The sequence below is a fragment of the Pundamilia nyererei genome, unplaced genomic scaffold (assembly GCF_000239375.1).
Source record: "Pundamilia nyererei isolate P.nyererei 1_Seehausen unplaced genomic scaffold, PunNye1.0 scaffold00357, whole genome shotgun sequence".
NCBI lineage: Eukaryota > Metazoa > Chordata > Actinopteri > Cichliformes > Cichlidae > Pundamilia > Pundamilia nyererei.
In genome coordinates, this window is record NW_005187758.1 from 115,310 (window position 1) to 137,103 (window position 21,794).

General features: G+C 41.5%; 1 protein-coding gene across 1 annotated transcript in view; it reads right to left on the bottom strand.

Moving 5' to 3' along the window:
* Positions 1 to 4,431: 4,431 nt before the first annotated feature.
* LOC102206834 (sodium channel protein type 5 subunit alpha-like) overlaps positions 4,432 to 21,794 on the bottom strand; it is a 261,018-nt gene continuing 243,655 nt past the window's right edge. The window contains exons 27-31 of the mRNA XM_013915747.1: positions 18,315 to 18,368; positions 17,807 to 17,944; positions 17,511 to 17,615; positions 14,343 to 14,613; positions 4,432 to 10,570 (exon numbers count right to left, since the gene is read on the bottom strand). Coding sequence (XP_013771201.1) covers positions 9,267 to 10,570; positions 14,343 to 14,613; positions 17,511 to 17,615; positions 17,807 to 17,944; positions 18,315 to 18,368 — 1,872 coding nt within the window. The 3' untranslated portion in view covers positions 4,432 to 9,266. The remainder of the gene's footprint in view (positions 10,571 to 14,342; positions 14,614 to 17,510; positions 17,616 to 17,806; positions 17,945 to 18,314; positions 18,369 to 21,794) is intronic.

The window sequence follows — 21,794 nt, forward strand, 5'->3', positions numbered from 1 at the left end:
AGTTTGAAATGTTTATTTTAAAAACACCTTGGCTGCATTTTTAGGTAAACAGCTGCAAAAAACTTTGTTTGCATAACTCAGTTACTTTTTTGAAGAAGTAACTATATAATTAATTGCCCAACGTTGGTCATTATATCCTGTTACAGACTCTCTCCCAGACCACAGACTCATAATACAGTCAGAGCTTTATAAAAAAAAAAAAGAAAGTTGTGTTTTCAAAATTGGAGTTATTTTTTACTTCCAACAGTGTTAACATGCTACAGGTCATGAACAAGATTTATTTTCATTGTAAGTGGGCTGAAGCAGTTAATTAAAAGTAGTCTAACATAAATGCTGTAATATGATTATTTTAATAAACATGTAACTTGGATGGATTCGATGCTGGCGTGACCACAGTGCACACGTAATGCAAGTACTTCCAATACTTAATGAACACTGTTAATGTGTCTGACATTAAATGTGGTAACTTCTGCAGGACCCCACAACTACAGAGACTTCGACAGCTGTGACAGGTGTGTTTGGTAGTAATATAAGGTACTCTAAAGACATTATATTGGTTAGTTTAAGGATAAGACCGAAACACAGGCTTTCATTGTGTCTTCCTGCTTCTGCAGTAATATGTATTCTACCAGTTTAAGCTGTTCTTTTCTTCTTATTTTTATCGTGCTGATAGTCTGTGTATAGACTGAGTCAGCTCTGAAGTCTTCTCTGCTTTCTGTGTTTTAGTGAAAGCAGCTGTTGTTAAAGATTTAGTAGTTCCAGGTCCAAGGTCTGTGAAGATTCTCAGTCATCCAGGTCCTCGTAGTCTAAGGAGCTTGGAAAGAAAAGCGTCTGGACTTCTTTGGGTTGCTTGAAGACGTTTCACCTCTCATCCGAGAAGCTTCTTCAGTTCTAAGGTCAAATGGTGGAGAGTCCCAGATTTAAACCCCGTGGGAGTTTCCCCCCAAAGAGGGACAAAAGGACCCCCTGAAGATTCTCTACCTAATCACATGAGCCGAGGTGTGAAAACAGGCGTGGGTCACAATCAGCCAGGGTTTCGAGTGAGCTCATTGTGAAACCTAGCCCCACCCTATCATGTGATTTCCTGATCTCTCCAGCGTGTCCTTGGTCTACCCTGGGGTCTCCTTCCAGTATGGCTTCCCAAAAACACCTCACCTAGGAAGCGTCCAGGAGGCACCTTGGTTAGATGCTGAACCCCCTCCACCAGCTCTGTGTGAGGTGGAGGAGCGGCAGCTCTACTCTGAGCACCTCCTGAATATACAAGCTCCTCATCCTATCATTAAGGCTGTGTCCAGACACCAGCAAGCACCAGAGGAAGCTCATTTACTCTGCTGGCATCCATAAACTCACCGTTTCCGTCGTTACTCACAGCTCGTGGCCATTAGAGGGCGTGGCCTACCCACCAGGAAGTAGGCTGACCCTTTGCTGCCAAATCGTACACCTACCTATAGATGGGTCACTAGTCCCCTGGTGGTGGACCTGGATCACACATATATCCATTTTTCACACAGCACACAACATAAAACCACCACAACAGATTCAGTATTAAATTTTTTCTTGTTTATTACAGGAGGCTTTTCTTTTATATACAGAGACATGTATTTGCAAAATACTAAAAAGTATTTCAACTCAAAGTACTAAAAAGTATATATATATTTATATATATTCATATTATAATTATAATTGTAAATATTATTGTCTCTAAAACACCAGGGTGGGGTCACTGAGGCACGGCTTTCGCCTCCTTTACACCGAGGTTTCACCGGCGAGTACCACTGAAGTCAGAGGAAAACGTTGTAACTTATTATGTTTTTGAGTTTTGTGTTTTTAGAAAATGACACAACTGTGATGGACACTGTTCCAATTTGGACTTTAAAAGTTGTGCTCATTACATTGCTATTTCTTAATTTCCGTATATATTCAAGCCTTAAATTTCAGGAGTTACAAGGTTTTAACCCTCCAGCTATAAAGTTTAATGTTTTCCAGCGAAAGCACTAAAACTACTTGTATCATGAAACCTCTTATCGTCAACTTAGTGAAGCATATTTTCCAACTTCTACTATTTGTGGCCTCATTTTATCCCAAAGGTGACAATAAGAGAAATATTCCTGTTTTTCTCGTGTGGAATAAAAGAGGATTCGAGAGGTGTCAGAAAGGGAAATATTCAAACTCCCCCCCTTTCCTAAGAAAAAGGCAACTTTCTCAAGATATGAGGTTTCTTTGGGACTGATATGACACTGGAAATCTGCAAACCAGTTCGCCACCCGCTGTGAAACCAGTGACGGTGTAAATGGGACGACTGTGGTTTAAGCAGTGAGAAGATGCCTGGAAAAACCAAACCCATGACGGCGGGAAAAATAATAATAATAAAAAAAAAACAAAAGCATCATTTTTATTATCCTCATACTGTAAATAAGATACAACATCACTCACTGCCTGTTTACACAACTGTTGTATTGCATTTATCACACAGTTAATAGTAAGAATAGCAATAATAGAGAACAATGAAACCTCTGGTTTTCTGTGCATTTCCTCCGTGTGGGTGTTTGTCGTTTTGTTTCGAGGATGATGAAGCAGCTTTTGGTTTTCAAACAGGGGAAGAAGGCAAAAAGGAGCAGAGATTCTCAGTTTGTGTTTTAAACACCCCCCTCCCTTCATAAAATGGACTCTTCCAAACCCCTCAGTAGCACCACATGGTCTGACCCACAGCTTGGAGCAAAGATGGTGTTTAATTTGCTCAGACTTTGAACAGTTTATCATATCAGAGCAGGAAAAATCATAAAGCAGACAGATTTTTGTTCTGTTTTTCATTCCGAGTGCTCAAACATTTTGGAGGTTATTTAGAAGGCTTTGTTACTTTCCCTTGTACAGACTGTTCAGGGACAAAGCTGCTCTTTGTTTTGCTGCTGTAATTGCTTCATTGTTTGTTTCAGGTGAACAAACTTCTGAGCAGCCAACTGTCCCAGTGATTGCAGTAAGTGTTTGAATGTGTTTTTGTGCTCAGTGCAAACCAAAGTCTGAGGTCCAGATTCACTGAAGCAACACTCTGACAAAAGCTTGTGCAGTTTTCTTTTTTCCACTGCAGCAAATACTGAATATCAGTTTGAGAGAGCTGGATATGTCAGGATGAGGTTGCCAAGCAGTACCCACCAAGTAATATCACCCTGGAGCTGTAGACTGGCACAAACTACAACGCTGTTAACAGGATGCCTCCAGTAGCAAACCCCGGAGGTTTGAGCTTTCAAGAAGCTTCTCAAAGCATAAAAACGGATTTGTCTCAAAGCTGGGCCTCCTGTTTTACTGATGAATCCTAAATCCTAAATAAACTATTTCTAATTACCTTTGTAAACTTGAACTGAAACATCCATGATCAGGGGCAACAACTAGAGTATGTTTCTTGTAAACTCTTGAGGCTTTGCCATTCCCTGGCTGTCCTTGTAAATACGAATATGCTTTGAGTGACTCACCTGGTTAAATAAAGGCTGCACTGTCTCACTACAAAGACAGCTCAACTTCGTCTGATATCTCTCGAGCACAGTATTGATGTTTTACATGCATTGTGTTGATAGCTTTAGGTAATTTTGGAAGGATTTAAACAATCTTTGAAAATGGGATTCAAGACTTCATGAGCAGATCTCTGTTTGAAATCTAAGTAGACTAATGCCAATAACTGAGCCTTTAATTTGATGACTGTTCTTTTGCTGATATCTTTACTGACCTGGAAACACTCTGAAGAAAGTCCGTTTTTCTTTCTGGTCCTCTGAAAGGGTTCAAGCCAGCTCTAAGAAAATCACCGTCCTCTTTTAAAGTTCTAGTGAAGCTGTCTTTGTTCCAAATTTGGTAGTGAGTGCACAAGTCTACTGGAAATTTGATCTATAAGCTCAGTAAACGGTTTACTTATCCTTTATGATCACAGCCGCTAGTTTCAAGTCTTACAGATTAAAACATGATCTTCATTTTATAATTGATAGTCCTGTTAGAAAACCAGATTTTTGCTGTCAGAGACCTAAGACGTCAGGCTTGGAGACCAGCCAGGTTGCTACAGGAAAATTTGCATTCTTTTGCACTGAGTTCACCCAACATCTCCAGGTGAACTCAATTTCAAAGAGGTATACGCTGTTGGACTAAAAACTTTACTGCAATTGCTTTGGTTGCTAGAAGATTGCAGGGCGATCGTGGCTCAAGAGTTGGGAGGTCGCCTTGTAATCGGAAGGTTGCCTGTTCGAGCCCCAGCTTGGACAGTCTCGGTTGTTGTGTGCTTGGGCAAGACACTTCACCCGTTGCCTACTGGTGGTGGTCAGAGGGCCCGGTGGTGCCAGTGTCCAGCAGCCTCGCCTCTGTCAGTGCGCCCCAGGGTGGCTGTGGCTACAATGTAGCTGCCATCACCAATGTGTGTGTGGATGGGTGGATGACTGATTGTGTAAAGCACTTTGAGGTCCTTAGGGACTAGTAAAGCGCTATACAAATACAGGCCATTTACCAAGATGGCCACAAGTTCCCACAGTCTTGGTTTCATTACTGCTTGTGAGTAGTTGGCAAGTGTTAGTGGACGTATTTCATGCAAAATATGAGCAACCAAAGCAATCACAGGGTGCGGCAACTTAAACTGCTTAAAAGTTTCCTGATGAATTTATTTCTCTCACTCGCTTATTGAACACAACATTTAGAAAACTGTGGCCCTATTAGAGTGAAACAGTCAGATCAGCATACAGGTTAGTGAGGGCCTAATCCTGCTTGCCTGCCTCAAGACATTTCAAAAACTTAAGATGGACAAGCCTTCCTGCTTGAAACTTGAAAAATGAGACTTGGCAAGCCAGTAAGGGAGTTCATGTTCATCTTTTATATGCAGTTTATGGGAATTAAACAGCTGGATGTTTTCTTATTCAGCTGTCTCCATTTTAACATCTCAGTATGGAATTACATACCAGCATGTGCTCTGCTGACAACACTGCACGCTTTTCCCTGCAGACATTAGTGAATCTGGACCTTTTTGACAGTTAAAAGTGACGTCAGCCTGTTAGCTCTCTGTGCTATTTGTTCGATAAGTTATGAGGAAGAGTCACAGCAGTGATGGAGGGGAGGGGACTGTGGAGACTGTGTTAATGATCAAAAACCATAAGAATCAATTCATCAACCAACCAAACATGAAACCAATCAGAAAAATCAACTGGCTCATCAATCAGTCAAGCATATTATCAATCAACCAATGGTAAAGCATGGCTTGGAGTGATGGGGTTCATGTGTAGCAGGCACACTCTGGGTCTATTGCTACTGAAAACAGCCCTTCAGCACAACTGCAACCTGAAATATTATTATTATTATTAAATACGCCTCGCAGCACAGTTCAGCAGTGTATTAGTATTTACCTAGTTTATATCGTTATCTATTCTCAATAGAATCTAGTAGAAATAGAGTCCAGACGGTGCCAGTAAAATTTTTTTCTACTTTTTTTCCTTTTTAAAATTAGTCTAGGAAAGCGTTTAGTAAAGATCCCTCGGGTGACCACAACGACAGAGACAGAGAGAGAGGTTGTTTGAAATATTGAAGCAGACTGAACAAATGCTGTACACGCACACTTTGACACTTCGTCTTAATAAAAACAAGCGGTAACGCTGCTTCACGTCGGCTTTGTGCCACTGTATGGACCCGTGTGTCTGTAAGTCCACAGTAACGCCATCAGTGCTGCATCCGGCTAATCAGATTCCACCAAATGCTCAAAGTGTTAGTGTGGGATTTTTCCCTTTAATCCACAGACACATACAGTGAGAAAAAGCATCTGTGAAGTCAAGCGTTACTCAAGAAGTCAGTTAAAAGGTATCTGCAAACCGTTATTGCTTGACGCGGTTTGTGTTTGTTTTGTTAGGTTTTTTTTTTTTGTTTCTCTGTGCAAAATAGATAAAGAGCCGTCTCGCTCGACCTCCTCTCCTCCTCCAGCCAAAATGCAAAAATAATTATCATAAAAAAGATAAATAAAAATAAAGCAACTGACCTGAAAATCTTCCCAAAAAAGTAGATGAATAAATAAATAAATAAATAAATGAAGCAGTGTTTTGGTTTTGAAGAGTTGATTTTTCAATCATTGGGGGAAAAAAAATGACATCAGCAAAGTCTTCAATGTGCTGAATATAAAATCTGCACCTAGAAAAATGGGCACACCTATTTCACCACAGAAGGTTCATTTTGAATTGTTTGATATTTTCAGTAAAAACTAAAGCTATAAATTCTCCGCGTAGGAGTCAGAATTCACCAATTTATCTCCTCACACTGAAATGAAATGCTTCATTTGGAGATAAAATTTCAGTGTCCTGGATAAACCCGAAATGTATAATCATTGAACAACTAGGATAAAAAAATGAAAGATGTTATTTATGGTTTATGGATTAATCTGAAGCTGTAAATAGTTCATATATTTTGGCAGCTGAACGTCCAGCACCACAGAGAGCGCTGTGGTCTTCTAGCTCCATAGGGGGCGGTGTTGAGCTCATCCAGAGTGAACTGGGCAGTAAAACAAAAATGTAAAATTTTCGAGGAAAAATTTTTCTTCCCGAAGTTTGCATGTTTTTTTCAGTAGAAGGGCTCAAGACAATGAGTGGAGTTCGATTTATTTATATTTTTTTACAGATTTCTATTGTAGTAGAATCTCTTCCTGTGATTATTAGAGATTCACAACTTCACCACATAGGAACTTCTGACGGGGTTTCTGCTGCCATGGCGGGAGGACGTTCCATCCCAATTGCTTAAGTAATCAGCACCCATTAGCAGCATGCTAGTGTTTAATGTGCAAAACCGGCTTAACTGTGAGAAAAACCGAACATAAGTGTTGTTTTGATTAATTTCAGACATGCTGTTGATGCTGGATTTATGAAAAGTAATATAGATGTTTTTGAATAGAAGCAGGTGGAAGTCATTAACTTAGCTGTTTAGCTCCATTCACCCTTTTTCACTAAAGACAGTCTTGCCAGCGCCCCCTTCTGGATCTCTGACTGAATTGCAACCAAATTCCGATAAAATTTGGTTAATGGGAAGCAAAATGTGTGTGAATTACTGAGCCTCATTTACATGAAATGTATCTCCGCAGGGAGGCGTGTGACCTCTTGCGTTATTCATTGACAGTACCAAGAGTATTCATACTTCTGTCACACTGACAGCTAGTCAGGAACAAAATACTAAAACTTTGGCAAAGTAACAGAGTTTCATTGCCTTTTGTGCAGTCTCTGGTTTCTTCAACGTTGTCATATTGCTATTGAGTTTTCAAGATAAGGTTGTTCCAGGACACTGGTGATGGTCAAACACGAGAGTCAGCGTGGCCTTTTTAGCTTTTCATGAAACCAAATGGGGAGAAATCCTGATGCAGATGTGCTGAGCTGATTGTCGCTCTGTAGTCAGAGCTGGCTGACACCACCAGGACCTTAAAGCCGGTTTGTGCCGAGCCAAACTCAGACCAGACAGATGCTGAATGACAGCGGGTGATTTGTCATAAAAGTTGACAATGTTCAGTTTGTACAGAGACATCAAATGCTGTTAGGAAAAGAAAAAAAAAATGAAAGGAGGCATTTATGGCATTAAAATAGGCTAACAGGTGTCCTGCATGAATCTCAGTGTTCTGCGCTTGTTATTGCTGTCTTGCTTCCTTTTGAATTGATCTTTTACTTCTGACCTGTGGTCATTTTTGTAGGTTTTTTTAACCTCTTTGTTCAGATGTTTTTATTTTGCTTTTTGATTCTTTCTATGAAGCGCTTTGTAACATTGTTAGGAAAAAGCTATATAAAATCTACGACTATTATTATTATTACCATCATCATTATTATTATTACATGTCTTTGTTCAGTTGTTAAAAAGCAAAGACTGGTGGTTTGCTGCATGCTTAAACCTATTTTGAATTTGTGCTAGGCTGGTGTTAAACCAGCAGTCTGATGCTTTTACTAAACTGAATAATAAAAAAAGAGTAAATTCACCTGCAGTCTTGACTATTTTTGGCATAGGAGAATAACACTACAGTTGACAAGCCTCTTATTTTCCTTCCACCCAGGCAGGTGTTTTTCAAAGCATTCCATAAAACTTATTCCTAAATCATGCATCCTTAATCAATGAAAGCCAGTAAGCTTCATTTTTCTCCCCACTCAGTGTGGTGACAGTGAAATAGGACTCTTCTGCTTCATGTTATAGGGAAGTGAAGCCGGAATATCTAACATGACTTTTAGACAAATCACCCACAAGCCAACAAACTGCCGAGTATGAGGGCGTCCACCACTGGGCAAAGATGCGTGTTAGAAGAGTTTGGGACCGTGTAGAAAATCTCATTGTGCACTTGTGTCATTTTTTTGGTGTTATCGCAAAAAGTTTTGAGAAGAAAAATAATGAAATCCCAGGCTCTTCTACACTGTGCCTTCGCCCAGGTGCGGTAAAGCAAGAGCAGGTGCAAACTCAAAAAGTGCAAAACTGCCAACAAAAACAGATGAAGATTCAGGTTGTTGAGATTTTTTTTTTCCTGACCGCACCTTCTCCTCTCATCTATTACAACATAGTAGTTCAGCCACTTTTTCATAGCTAGTGCCACTCCGAAGTCAAAAGAGAGACCGCTAACTGGTTTTCTTCAACTTACTCTAAAAAATATAAAAAATAGTAATAATTGTACCGCTATTAAAAGACTGGTAACATCAACAACGTACTTTTACTACGAAAACATTGTTTTGAAATCACGTTGTCATTATTTTCCCTCCTCTCTCGAGTGTCAGTCAGAACGCCATCGACCCTTAACGTGTTGAGAAACACCGCCGTCACTCTTACAACAAAACATACTCTGAGAATATTGATCAACTGTGGGAAGGCACAAACTCCCCAGGCCAAAAAATGATGGATACATTTGTGATATAGTTGCTCTGCCCCCTCTGACCACCTGTAGCTTTGGTGAAAGGTCATTGTTCTAAACTCCCAGTTCTGGTTGACCCAAGAGTAGGTTTTCCTTTACTGTCTATTACTCCAACAAAGGCAGAGTTGACCTGACAGACAGGGTTACCCTCTCTGTTTTGCAGTTGCTTTGCTTCCTTTCAGGAAACTCCCAAAACACTTTCTCCAGGGAACAGGAAATGACATTAAAGGTAGTAATTCTTCCATGTTGCAGGCTCCTCGTAGTTCTTCATAGCTTCTTTCTGCTGCCGCTTCAGCGTTCTCAGCTATGGTACATTCAGTAAACAAAAGAATAAACAGGCCAACCTCAAATGAGAAAATCCTCATTTGTTACTTATTTTTTTGCTTTTCTGTTCCTGCTATGGCGTCGTTTCCTGCTGTCTGTCATGGGTGATTTCTGACTGTGATTGTTCACTTTGTTCGCTGCCCGCAGTGTCGGCAACAGTTTCTGTCTTGACAGCGAGCGGTTGAAAGATCTCGGATGTGGCCCGTGTTACGCTGTCATATGAAGGTGGAGATGAGGTGGAGGAAATCGTCTCTGAGCGCTCGATCCCTAACATGCTTGAGCCGTAGTTTTCTCTCATCATGGTAGCAATCAGCCCTTCTTTCTCAGGCGCATCCTCCCCAAACACTACTTCACCTCCTTGTTCACCTTCACCTCCCGCATGCCGAGGTGTGGTGATCTGGCGGTACATGTAGGAGGCGGCCTTCAGCTGCCGCCTCACAAGGTGTCTGCGGTAACACCTCTGGATGATGGTGGCGGAGACTTCTTCCTGCTTGCGCCTCAAAGTTGTAGTTATGGGTTCATAAGAGATCTTGGACGGGTTCGCCATCATGAACTTCTCCTCCATCTGCTGCTTGAGGGCATCCATCTCTCCTGACTCGCCCAGGACACGCTTGGTAAAGGCAAACAGGATGTCCAGGCAGTGGATTTTGTCTCCACTGACCATGGGCAGGTCCATGGAGATCAGTTTGATCTTGTTAGGCTTGGCGATGCGCAGCGGCTCTAGCAGCGAGTCAGCAAAGTCGGACAGCTTGGAGTACTCGATAAACTGCGTGGCCTCCGGGTCGAACTTCTCCCAGACCTCGTAGAACATCTCGAAGTCGTCTTCGCTGAGGGGTTCAGTGCTTTCCTCAGTGGCAACACTGAAGTTCTCCAGGATGATGGCGATATACATGTTTACCACAATCAGAAAGGAGATGATAATGTAGGTGACAAAGAAGGTGATGCCAACTGATGGGTTCCCACAGTTCCCCCTGACGGTGGTGCCAGTGTGGGGGATGTTGGCATCGCACTCCTCAGGGGAGTTGTTGAGAATGGGATTGAGAAGGCTGTCCCATCCTGCAGAGGTGGTGATCTGAAACAAGCAGATCATGCTGTTCCCAAACGTCTCAAAGTTAAACATGTCATCGATCCCCCCCTGCCGTTTCACGTAGGCAAAGTTGGCCATACCAAAGATGGCGTAGATGAACATGACAAGGAACAGGAGAAGTCCAATGTTAAAGAGAGCAGGAAGGGACATCATGAGGGCAAACAGTAACGTCCGGATTCCTTTAGCGCCTCTGATGAGGCGCAGAATTCGTCCAATACGAGCCAGTCGGATCACTCTGAACAGTGTGGGTGACACAAAGTACTTTTCAATGATATCAGCAAGCACGATCCCTGAAAACAAAAAGCAACAAAGATGTAAGTCACACCACTTATATGCATTTATAGAAACATTTGCAACTCCTGGGTGAGCTTCTAATTTGATTTGTTTCTTGTTTTAGGTCTGTGAAACAAAGAATTGTGTTTTGTTTTTATTCATTATCCACTTCTATCACTTGTTTCTCTGATAATGTCTCTGGTTGGAAAAGGTTACCAGTTTTTGTTGGGAGTAAGAGTGAAACAACATGTTTGATCCCCCCTTTTTATGTGAATGTGCTCAGATCCTGAAGTAGAAATCTTGGGTTCAATTTGATTACAACAATCATGACACCGCTTATGTCTGACTTCAGTCAAGCCAGCTAATGTAAAGAAAGTCTGACTATGTTGAACACGCACCCTTCTGGTATCTGTGGGATGCACCAATACAGTTTCTGGACACAGGGTGCTAACTAAGCTTGCCAGTGTTAGCTGACAGCGTAGTACGTCATCCTGAAGCCTCAGTCACACAGGCCTATAGACTGTTCCCCAACGAGTTGGTGAGTGGTTGCTGGATACTGCAGCGTGTTATCTACCACAAGAAGGTTGTAGCACCAAAAACCTGTTTCTTATTGCTTTGGTTGCTCCAGGCTCCAACTTGTCAGCAGTTACTTACTAGGACTGGGCGATATATTGAGTAAAAAAAAAATCGATATATTTTTATACGAGATATAAGATGTGACAATATTGTTTATATCGATATAGTCTATGTTACGTTATAATTATACTTGTGGAGCCGCAAGTTTGCCTCTCTTTCGTCCACTTTTGTCTCTATGCAACGTTACTCGGCCTCGCCTGTCCTTCACTGAACACAACTCCCCCATAGCTTCACCTGCAGGCAATGACAAGATGGACACGGCAAATCTCCGTTAACGAGTTACCGTGGATCGCCTTGTGCGTGGGGCTGGATGGCGTCAACGTGTTAGCGAGCTAACCGTGCTAATGAGCTAACCGTGCTAACGAGCTAACCGTGCTAACGAGCTAGCCCACAGGGGCTGCATGGCCTGAAATCCTTTCATTTTCTCAAAAATCGACAGCGCGCCTTATGTATGAATTCTGGTTGTGCTTACTGACCGCGAACCGATTTTATGTGGTACACGGCGCTCAGCAATCTGTCAAAAAATGTTTTAGTATGACTTTGGTAAGCTACGCTTGATGGATTGTTGGAGCATTACGGCTACTGTAGTCTGGAGCCTCACGGAGGCTGATAATTTATTTTTGAGTAATTTCTTCATGTACATCTACGCTGTATGTTAATAAAAGTGCCTGTGTGACATCTGGGACACAGCTTTGACTAAGAACTCTCTTTTTGTTCTTACCTTATAGCTTAAAAAAAAAATTGAGATATATATCGTATATCGCCATCAAGCTAAAAAATATCGAGATATGAATTTTGGGTCATATCGCCCAGTCCTATTACTTACCAACCAACCAGCAACTAATGCTGAATAAATATCATATATATGTTTGTGACCAATGTCACTTGGTGAGACATTTCCTGCAACTACTGGCCAGCTTGTTGGGGAACACATATTTTTCCTTAGTGACCAGTGGTACCATGGAGTCATTGGCCAGTCCTTTACCATACATGACTGGGGCCTAATATGGTCACTTCTGGCTCTAAAGAGATGTCCATAAAGTGGAGTGATCATCATCCAGTCTTTGACATTAGATGGGCATGCCCATCGTTTATACACTATAATTTTAAAAGTGGTCATTCCATCTATCACATGGTCTTAGCTATTAGTCACTGGTTCTACCTGCAGTGCCTCATTTAGATAATTTTGGCTTAAATATAACAATTAATAAAAAGCAGTGATACTTGAAAAGGAACTGTTTTCTGATGTACCAAACTAAGAATTGATTACCTCCAGACTATTGAATTTTCTTTAATGTGTTGGCATTCCTGTGAGTTACATCATCTAAAAGCTCTCAGTTTGGCTCTCTCAGTGTTTATGTGGCAGGTCTGCTGTGATTACAACTTGACTAATTGGATCTGGAGAGCTGAGGCGTCTTTTCCCACTAACAGCAAGTCAAACGCTGTAATTCATCCGTCTTTTCCTTGTTATCGGAGAGGGAAACACACACACACACACACACACACACACACACACACACACACACACACACACACACACACACACACACACAAATACTGTTTTCTTTCATTCACCTCCCTGTGTAAGTTATAGGTGATGGAAGGAAGGAGTGGAGGGAGGCGAGAGGGAATCACCATCACATCGTACATCAACTCAGCTTATGCCCTCCATCCTAACATCTCTCTCTCACACACACAGACGCAGAACAGCTGATGTAACAGGTCAATCATGTTTGATTTGTCTCCAGGGACCGCCCTGTGGCAGCTCCGATTGCTGCTGTTACCTTCACCTCCCCCATGCAGCCTCGCCTCAGCGTGCACACTAACACACACACAGACACACACTTAATTACACACATACACCCAATCTTGTCAGGCGAACAGGAGCAGCAGCGCACGCGACGTATGAACACTGATAGCTGAATTAACTGCTTGGGATACTCTGTGCTGTCCCTGCAGACTGCCTGTCATGTGTGTTATTGTGTGTATGTGTGTGTGTGTGTGTGTGTGTGTGTAATTGTAACATGACCGCACAAGACCTTGGTGCAGGTTAAACATAAAGGCCAACCACATGGTCACTTTGGTGACAGATAACTGTCAGGCAGACGTCCCATTGTTTTCTGCTGCCACAGCTGATGGCTGACACACATGTGTACACATGCGGGGTATCATGAGCTCCACACACACACAAAGCCTTATGTCAGCTGTAAGTTATGTGAAACAGCAGTATATAAGTTTGACACATGTCATGTCTGATAATGAAGGAAAGCAAGATGATTTGTTTAATCTTTCCTTTCAGCTTGTATTTTGGTCAAAATGATTTTAAACTAAGTTTAGAACAAAAGAAGAACTTTGAAATACTGCCTCACAGTTTCAGTATTGTAGTTTAATCACCAGCAGTTTTAAAAAAAACCTTAAGAAAACATTTTAGTTTCCTAGAAACTATTTCCTTAAAGTTAGCTACGATGAATGAGCAGCTCTTTGTTGAGTAATGTCAGAGGTAAGTGAAATGTCTCCTTAATTCAAAATTTCTTAGAAAAAAACTCTTAGAAGTTGATTCGTCAAAAATGTGACAGATTTTAGTCACTTTATTTTAGAGGAAACTTTGCACATCAGTCCTTCTGCTGCACCGCATTTAAAATAAAGTTGTCTTTATCTTGCTCCAGTTGGAGATCCTTATCTTTAAACCTTACCGATATCTAAACACGTAATAAAAAAATCACCTGCTGTAAAGTTGGTGGAAACTGTCCATAGAGACCAAAGCTATGTTGTTGTTTTTTTACCATGCTGTTAACTTACTTTTTAATGCTGTGAATCTGAGCATTTTCATAAAATAAAGCCTGCTTCAAGAGGCCATTATTGGAACTGCAATTATTATTTTTCAATAGATCAACACAATGTACAACTTTCTAGGAAGCTTTGGTTTATACTTTGATTTATGTCTGTGTCTGTGTTTGAAATACTCTGCACTTACAAGACACTGCTCTTTTTTTCTTTCTGTTATTAAAATGAACTGAGTGTGCCTGTGCTTAACACTGCAGATTTTGTGTGAAACTAACCGCACCTGTGAGCACTGTTTATGGATTTGGGGACCATCTGCTCTTTACCCCGTTTAGTAAATCTGGCTCAAAATCTTTTTGAAGCCGAACTCACCCACGATGGAGAGAATGACCACCACGAAGTCGAAGATGTTCCAGCCAACGGTGAAGAAGTAGCATCGCAGCGCCATGATCTTGATCAGGCACTCGGCAGTGAAGATGATGATGAAGGCCAGGTTGATGTTGTTCAGGATCTTCTCCATCTGAGGCGGCTGCTCGTCCGTCTCCACCATCATGGTGATCATGTTGAAGAGGATCAGCACCATGATGATGATGTCGAACGCTTGCTTCCCAACCAGGTCGAAGAAGAAGCCCTGCAGAGCGTTCTAAGAAGCAAGAAGGTTCGGTTAGCTGATAAACCCCCATTTAGTGTTTCTGTCTTTGCTAAGCCACGTCAGGTTGTTTATAAGCCAGTCATTAAAGACGCCAATCAAAGTGCTGTACAGCAGACATTTACAGGCTTCGCTGCCACAAAGGCAGATGCAGAATTTTTTGCCACTTAATTCAACAACTTTCTGTCCAGACGAGAATAATCTGTTCTCTAATTTGAGACTTCAATTTTAATCTGACACTTTCATGCACCGAGCTTCTTTAATATGCTGCACAGGGTTGTGACAGACGTTCATGCAAGGGACACCTTAGCCTTCAGTCACACTAAAGCAGGAAAAACTGGTAGCTGGAGAGTGATTGTATTCACTTTTTGGTTGCCCAAAAGTTTAGAGTTCTGAGAGGTTGCAGAAGAGAGAGGCAACCTGACTGGGATCCCTCTCAAAGAGCTCGGCGAAGGTTTGCAATTAATCGCCATCCTCTCAACATGACAACCAGCCTGGCATGGTGACTCAGTCAGAGAGAGTGTGTGCCAGTGAGGTGAACATGAGGTCCGAAGGTTTGTCGCAGGTAATTTACTGCAAATGATGCTAAATGTAACAGCAAAAAGCACATCTTATTTTCATCTTATACTGCCACGTTTGTTTGTTGTACTTGTTAAGTTAATATTTTATTTCCATTTGATTTTCTTATTCTTTACCAGCTACTTTGTTCTCTCCCTTATAGAGACATTTAACTCTGACGAATTCTCGAGAATCTCATTTCTAATTGAGTAATTCTACTTTGGTGATTCTATTCTGTCTATTGTATTCTGAGAGTTATTCTGCTTTAATAAGTTATCGTATTATTCTGTTATTAGATGCTTTTCTTGCTGCTATAACAGGTTTCGACCATTTAATTATTCAGTTTTAAGAAGAATAATGGACTTTGAGAGGACATGGAACCTGCAGGCTGATTAATGATGCTGAGACGCTCCTGTAAGCTGAACCTGGACTGAAAAAGACCTTCAGATGAGGTGCGTTTTTAGATCTGAAGACTGTTGGAGAGGGTCGATGACCCGATCTGGAGGGGGAGAGTTCAAGTGTCTCAGAGCGTGGTTCTTGGGACTGCTGACAGCTGCTGCTCAGCTGATGTAAATAAAACAGCCTGCGATTTAAAAGTGTACCAGCTCAGACATATACTCAGGGGGACGCCCATATTTGTGCTTATGTGTATCATGTATGTTTTTGAAACAAATCCTAAACTTGACTTATTGTTCTTATTGTGTTTACATGCACCAATAAGGAGTCTAACACCTTTCTACACTTACATTTCTACAAAAGTAAAGGACTGAAGGAATCTCTGTACGTGTGCATGGTTGGGGCGTGAGAACGTGGAGAATTTGTCATCCGTCGCCTTCTTTACTTTGATGTTAGTAAACAGCTGGAGCGTGACACAGCAGCAGGATTCATGCAGTTCTGCTGTAATGTGAGCAATGATGACCTTTGTGCAGGATAAACATCAAGACTGCCCGGATGGCCATCCTGCTGACAGATAACTGTCAGGCAGACATTAGATATATTAGCTCACTGCATAGTTTTATATTTTTATCTTTATGCTTCTCAGGCAAGTTACAAGAAACTCCACTATATGAATTTTATAAATATGTCAGAAGAAAATGTTTTAAAACTTGAATCTTAGTTTAAATTAATTAGAAGTTTACAAAATAGAAGTTTTCAGATTGCATTTTAAACTCAACATCAACAGCTGTTGAGCCCCGGCCACAGTTTAGCTAATGATTAGTGATTAAAAAGAAAACCTTGACAAAAACACTTGATTTTATGTTGTTCAATTTCCACAAAAACTCTTTCTTTTCCTAGAAATGTAAGAGGTTAGATGTATAATACAAACATAATTACTGCATAGTTTGGTACTGATTACTTGAAATGGAAAGTGTGGTTGTGGCTACATTTATTATGCACCCACTAACGTAGCAGTTAACGGAAAAAAAAGGCTCATAAACTATCAGTTTCCTAGAAAGGCTCGTCTAAATTCTTGGAGCAGTAGAAGCTGATCTTCAGGTGAATTTTGAGGTACATACAGAGGTATACTATAGGTGTATATCATAACATCTCTTATCAGGTATAAAGGGCATGTTGTGCGTCACTGTGAAGTACACTCATATTAATGGTCCAGATCTTTTTAAGTAAACAGATTCTTCAGTGAGAGGCTGCTCTGTTTTCTGATATGCTGGTAAGTCAAACATTCCTCTGAAGGCCAGTCGATAAACTGAAGATGACATAAGTGTCTTACTACAGCTACATCTGTCATGGCATGGTGACTAACGATGGCGTCGCTCACTTCCATCGACATCTTTCACGGCCTGATATTTAAATTTAAAGTGAAAAGCTATAAAATACAAACTTAACGCTTTGATACTTCACTGGCCACAGGACTGCTGGCCAGTCAATTATCCAGTTAATTCAGACTGTGTGTGAAAATGTCTGTAATTCCTAAACAGTTAAAGCAACACTTTTGTTAAACCCCTCAAATTAAAGCTGAAAGAATCCACTGTGGTGGTGTACAGAGGAAAAGTGAAATCTAATAACTAACCTAACTATTGTGTTTGCAGCCAAATATTAATTGAAAAAAAAGCACAAGTGGTCAAAATTAATTTTAGATCATCATTGGAATGATTACATACATATTTAAAGGTAGTTTCCTCCATTCGGCTTCGACTTGATAATAAAAAACGCTTCTGTCCTTACAAAGTTAACTTTAACATACTTAATAAACTGTTAATTAAAACTGAGTGTTCAAAATCTGTTTGAATAGAAACAATACCAATGAAACCATTTCTGGACGTATCATGTAGAACTGAATCTGTTTTTAAGGTGGACGTGCTGTGTGTCGGTACCATCGGTCTGGGAATGGGCTTCTGAGGTTTTTTGGAGCCGAGTTTCTTCATGGCGTTGTAATACTTCTTCTGCTCCTCGGTCATGAAGATGTCCTGTCCTCCTAAGTAAACAAACCAAGCAACATCTATGTTATTTTATAAGACTTAAGGTTGCCATCTAATGTTCTTACAAAGAACCTGCAAACCTGTTAATATATATTCAGACGCTTTTGCTTTGATTTAAAATATGAAGCTGTAGAAAGTAAACGTGCGTTTCCTGTGCCATGTGTGACGCTGGTGTCAGCCGTGGTACTTATCTTTCGCTTCTGCTGGTTGAAGTTGTCGATGATGACACCGATGAACAGGTTGAGGGTGAAGAAGGAGCCGAAGATGATGAAGATGACAAAGTACAGGTACATGTATAGATTGATCTCCTTGATAGGCTGCTCCTCCACCTGTTCAGGGAACACACGGATCTGTTTCTGACTTTCAGTTTGACTGTATTCAATGTTTGTTCCACCCTTAATCCTGTTCGCATCTGACATTTTAAAGACATTATCAGTTATTAACACGACATCATATCAATCTGTTTAGATTTCTTTTTCATTGAACTTTAATTTGACCCTTTTTTGTTTCCAGTCCTAATCGAGCGCCAACATCCACAGAAGAAAACTAAAGCTGACGCTGAAGTGGCGAAACCTGCAGTTCCTCTAATGTCCAGAGGAGGTGCTAAAAGTGATGCTGAACTCACTTTGAATCTTACTCTATTCAGAACATGAAAAGATTCAGAATCACGTGCACATTCAAAATGTTGTCGTTACTCACAGCTCTCGAGTCCACCGCTGCGTACATGATATCCATCCAGCCTTTGAACGTTGCCTTGAAACCAAACAAAATCACAGAAATGAGTTAACTGTTGTCACTTTAACCTTACCAACTGTAGCGAGACAGAACCACTGATTTCTTTAGTGTAGGGAGATGTACAACTTTCCCACTCCATAAGAGACAATTACTCAGTTCATGTTCATGCAAACTTGTGATCGAAGTACAAATTTTATTCAGTTTTTTGAGGACAGAAGGCTGATACCCACTGACCCGATGTATGTATGTTTGCATGTGAAAGACTTTAAGATGTCGAGACTTAAAAGTCCGAGATGACTCTCTGGGAGAGGCAAGAATAACTTAGCTGAACACTCAGGACTGAAACATGTTCGTTTACATCAGGGGTGCCGAACTCCAGGCCTTGAGGGCCAGTGTCCTGCAGGTTTTAGATCTCATCCTGGGTCAACACACCTGAATCAAATGATTAGTTCATTACCAGGCCTCTGGAGAACTTCAAGACATGTTGAGGAGGTCATTTAGCCGTTTAAATCAGCTGTCTTGGATCAAAACCTGCAGGACACCGGCTCTCGGGGCCTGGAGTTCGACACCTGTGCTTTACATGAACCTGACGTGAAGAGAAGACATCCAGTGATTGTCCTCGCTTTATGATCCAAAAGGAATGGGTGGTGGGAATCTGCGGCAGATGTTAGTGCATGTGCAAAATCAGGGAAGGGGGTGTCGGGGGTGTTTGGTCTCTTCAGCTGTAGAAGGCTGCATTTTTGATTTGGGATTTCAGGTTGAGCCGTTTGCACTGACTTCATGTTTTCAGTTTAGTAAAATCACAATTCGCAACACCTGCAGGCTACATGAGGCTACATGAGGCTACATGAGGCTACATGAGGCTACACTCAATGCTAATGTACTAAACGGACCGCCTACTTTAAGCAGCCATTAGCTGCACAGACTGCAGCTTTAAATAAAATCTCTTCTCTGCTTTTCAGATGCTTATCAATAGAAAAGAGAGAAAAAAAATCACAGCTCCTGTTCTTTCTGTTTCTGGGGATGTCAAGCGAGTTTCTCTGTTCCCACGTCACCAAGGCGACGTTGTGCACATTTCCTCCACTCAAGAGAATAACTGAACAAAAAGGGTCTTGAAGCAAACCTCCTGCTTTAGCAGAAAATTAGCAGAGAGCAGTACTGCTGCTGCGTTTTTCTCAATGAAGGATCAACAGGTCCATTTAGGGACTTCCGTCCTCGCCGAGAGAGGATGTGAGATGGAGGGAACAGAGAAGAAAGAAGGGAAACGGGATACTTTGGTCTGAGTGGGCACCTGCTGTCTGTCACATTTAGACCTGAAATCAGCTTGTCACCGCGGGTTACCACCTGTTGTTATTATGGGCTGTCAGTGAGAAGGGTTCACGCTGTAAAAGGATGTTAAAAAGTCAGCGATGACATTTACGGGTGGCTGCTGAACCTTATTTTGTGTGGTTTTTGAAGCGCAGTGCTGAGTCTCCATAACTGAGCTGCTCTGTCATAAACAACGCCCGGTCAGAAGTAAATCCCACCACTGACAGCCAGCTGCGTAACACAGTCATCTTAAATTATCTTTTGGTCACTCCGTCTTTGATCCTAGTCGGGTGCCCAGACCACCTCAACTGGATCCGTTAGATGTGGAGAAGCAGGGGCTACTCAAATGGCTGAGCTCCTCACCCTGTGTCTAAGGGAGTGCCCAGCCACAGGTAGAAGGAGAGTCCTTTTTTGGCCCTGGTATCTGTAACCTCTCTCTTTTGGTCACCACCCAGAGCTCGTGACTGTAGGTGAGGAAGCAACATAGATTGAGCGGTAAATGGAGAGCTTCGTGCTGAGTGCTGTTGGGTTATCTCCACAGTGACTTTGATGAGAAGCAGCACCTTCACTGACATCACGAAGAAGCGGTGCCAACCCATTTTTTTGGGGAAGGTGATGGCGTGAAGTGACACTTTTCAGTGTCACTTCAATTTTAACAGGAGACCATTAAAAATCATACATATCGTATAATATTATTTATTGATGATTAACTGAGAGAACACACTGGATTCAGAATCTCAGTAAAGTGTCTGCATCACTTTTTGCAGTGTGGAGATATTTCCAGATGCTAATAGAAGGTTTGCCCCCACCAACTGTTGCCGCGCCGACCAGCCAAAAACAGAGATGTGCTGAGCAACTGGTTGCCAAGGCGACCGTACTCTGGCAACTCTTAAGTTCTGGGAGGCTGACGGTGAAAGCAGCAGCACGCCGTTCCACAACATTTTTTATGGTCCTTTCGCCTCCTCCTCTGTGACATCCACCACATTTCCCTCGACTCCAACCTCTCCGTCCTTTTATCTCCATCTTCGCCTTCTCTTTCACTGCTGTTTAAGTTTAATATTTCTAATTCTACGTGCACTTTTCCTCCCTCCATCTCTGCATTTCTCTCCCACTTGGCTGAAGTCGCTCTAAAAATAAAAGCCTCTCAGACGCTGATTGATTGGAGGCTCTCAGGACTCCCGTGGTGGGCGTCAGAGAGCGAGAACGAAGGAAAAAGGAGTGAGTGAAGTAAAGACAGAGAGATAGAGAGAAGAAAATGAAGGTTTGCAAGGAAGGTGATGGAGAGATATAAAGGACGGAGGGGGAAATGGAGTTGTAGTTGCAGTATTTTGCCCTGTCCGTGTTGTGTTGAATAACAGAAGATGGAGAGACAGGAAGGAGGGACAGGCAAAGAAAGAAATGGAAAAGCAGAAAAGGAAAAGAGAGCGAAAGGATGAAGAGCAAGAAACTCATCGTAAATTCTTTTATATCATCATGTGAAGTTTGTCGTTCTAACTCTAATGCTCCAGGCAGGCATGCCACTGCCAGTCTCTTTGTATCCTGAATATAATAACTATAAAGGCTTTTCATTTCATATCTCATTATGTACCTGCGTTGGACTTTTAGTTACATGTGCAGTAAATCTTACAGCGTTGTTGAAAAGCTGGAGTAACAGCAACAGAACGTCATTTTTATCTAATTATGAAAACAAGCAAGTGACACGCAGCCGCAGACAGTTAACCCAGTGGTTTTCATGTTTAAACTGAACTAGGAGACATATTTATTTCATCAAATCAAATCTGTGCTGTATTTGACTTAAACGTGCGTCTCTGACATGTGGGCCAAATGATTTGCTCCACCACAAATCTCTGCAGCCTCCAGATATGGACCTTTTTGCCTTATAAAAGTGGAAAATATTTATTGTGTCTAAACAATGAATTTGCAACAGTTGTTTAAATGTTTAGTGGTAAATACATTTTAAAGAATTGATTGGAACATTGTATGTGTCTGATGTGTGATTTGATCCTCACATATAATGATACGTGGTGTTAGGGCTGTTCGATATAACGATATATATCGGATGACGATATAAAAACATCGTTTCATTTTACGCTATCGTTTGTTTCGTGGTGTCGCAAAATAAACTGTTTACGGCAA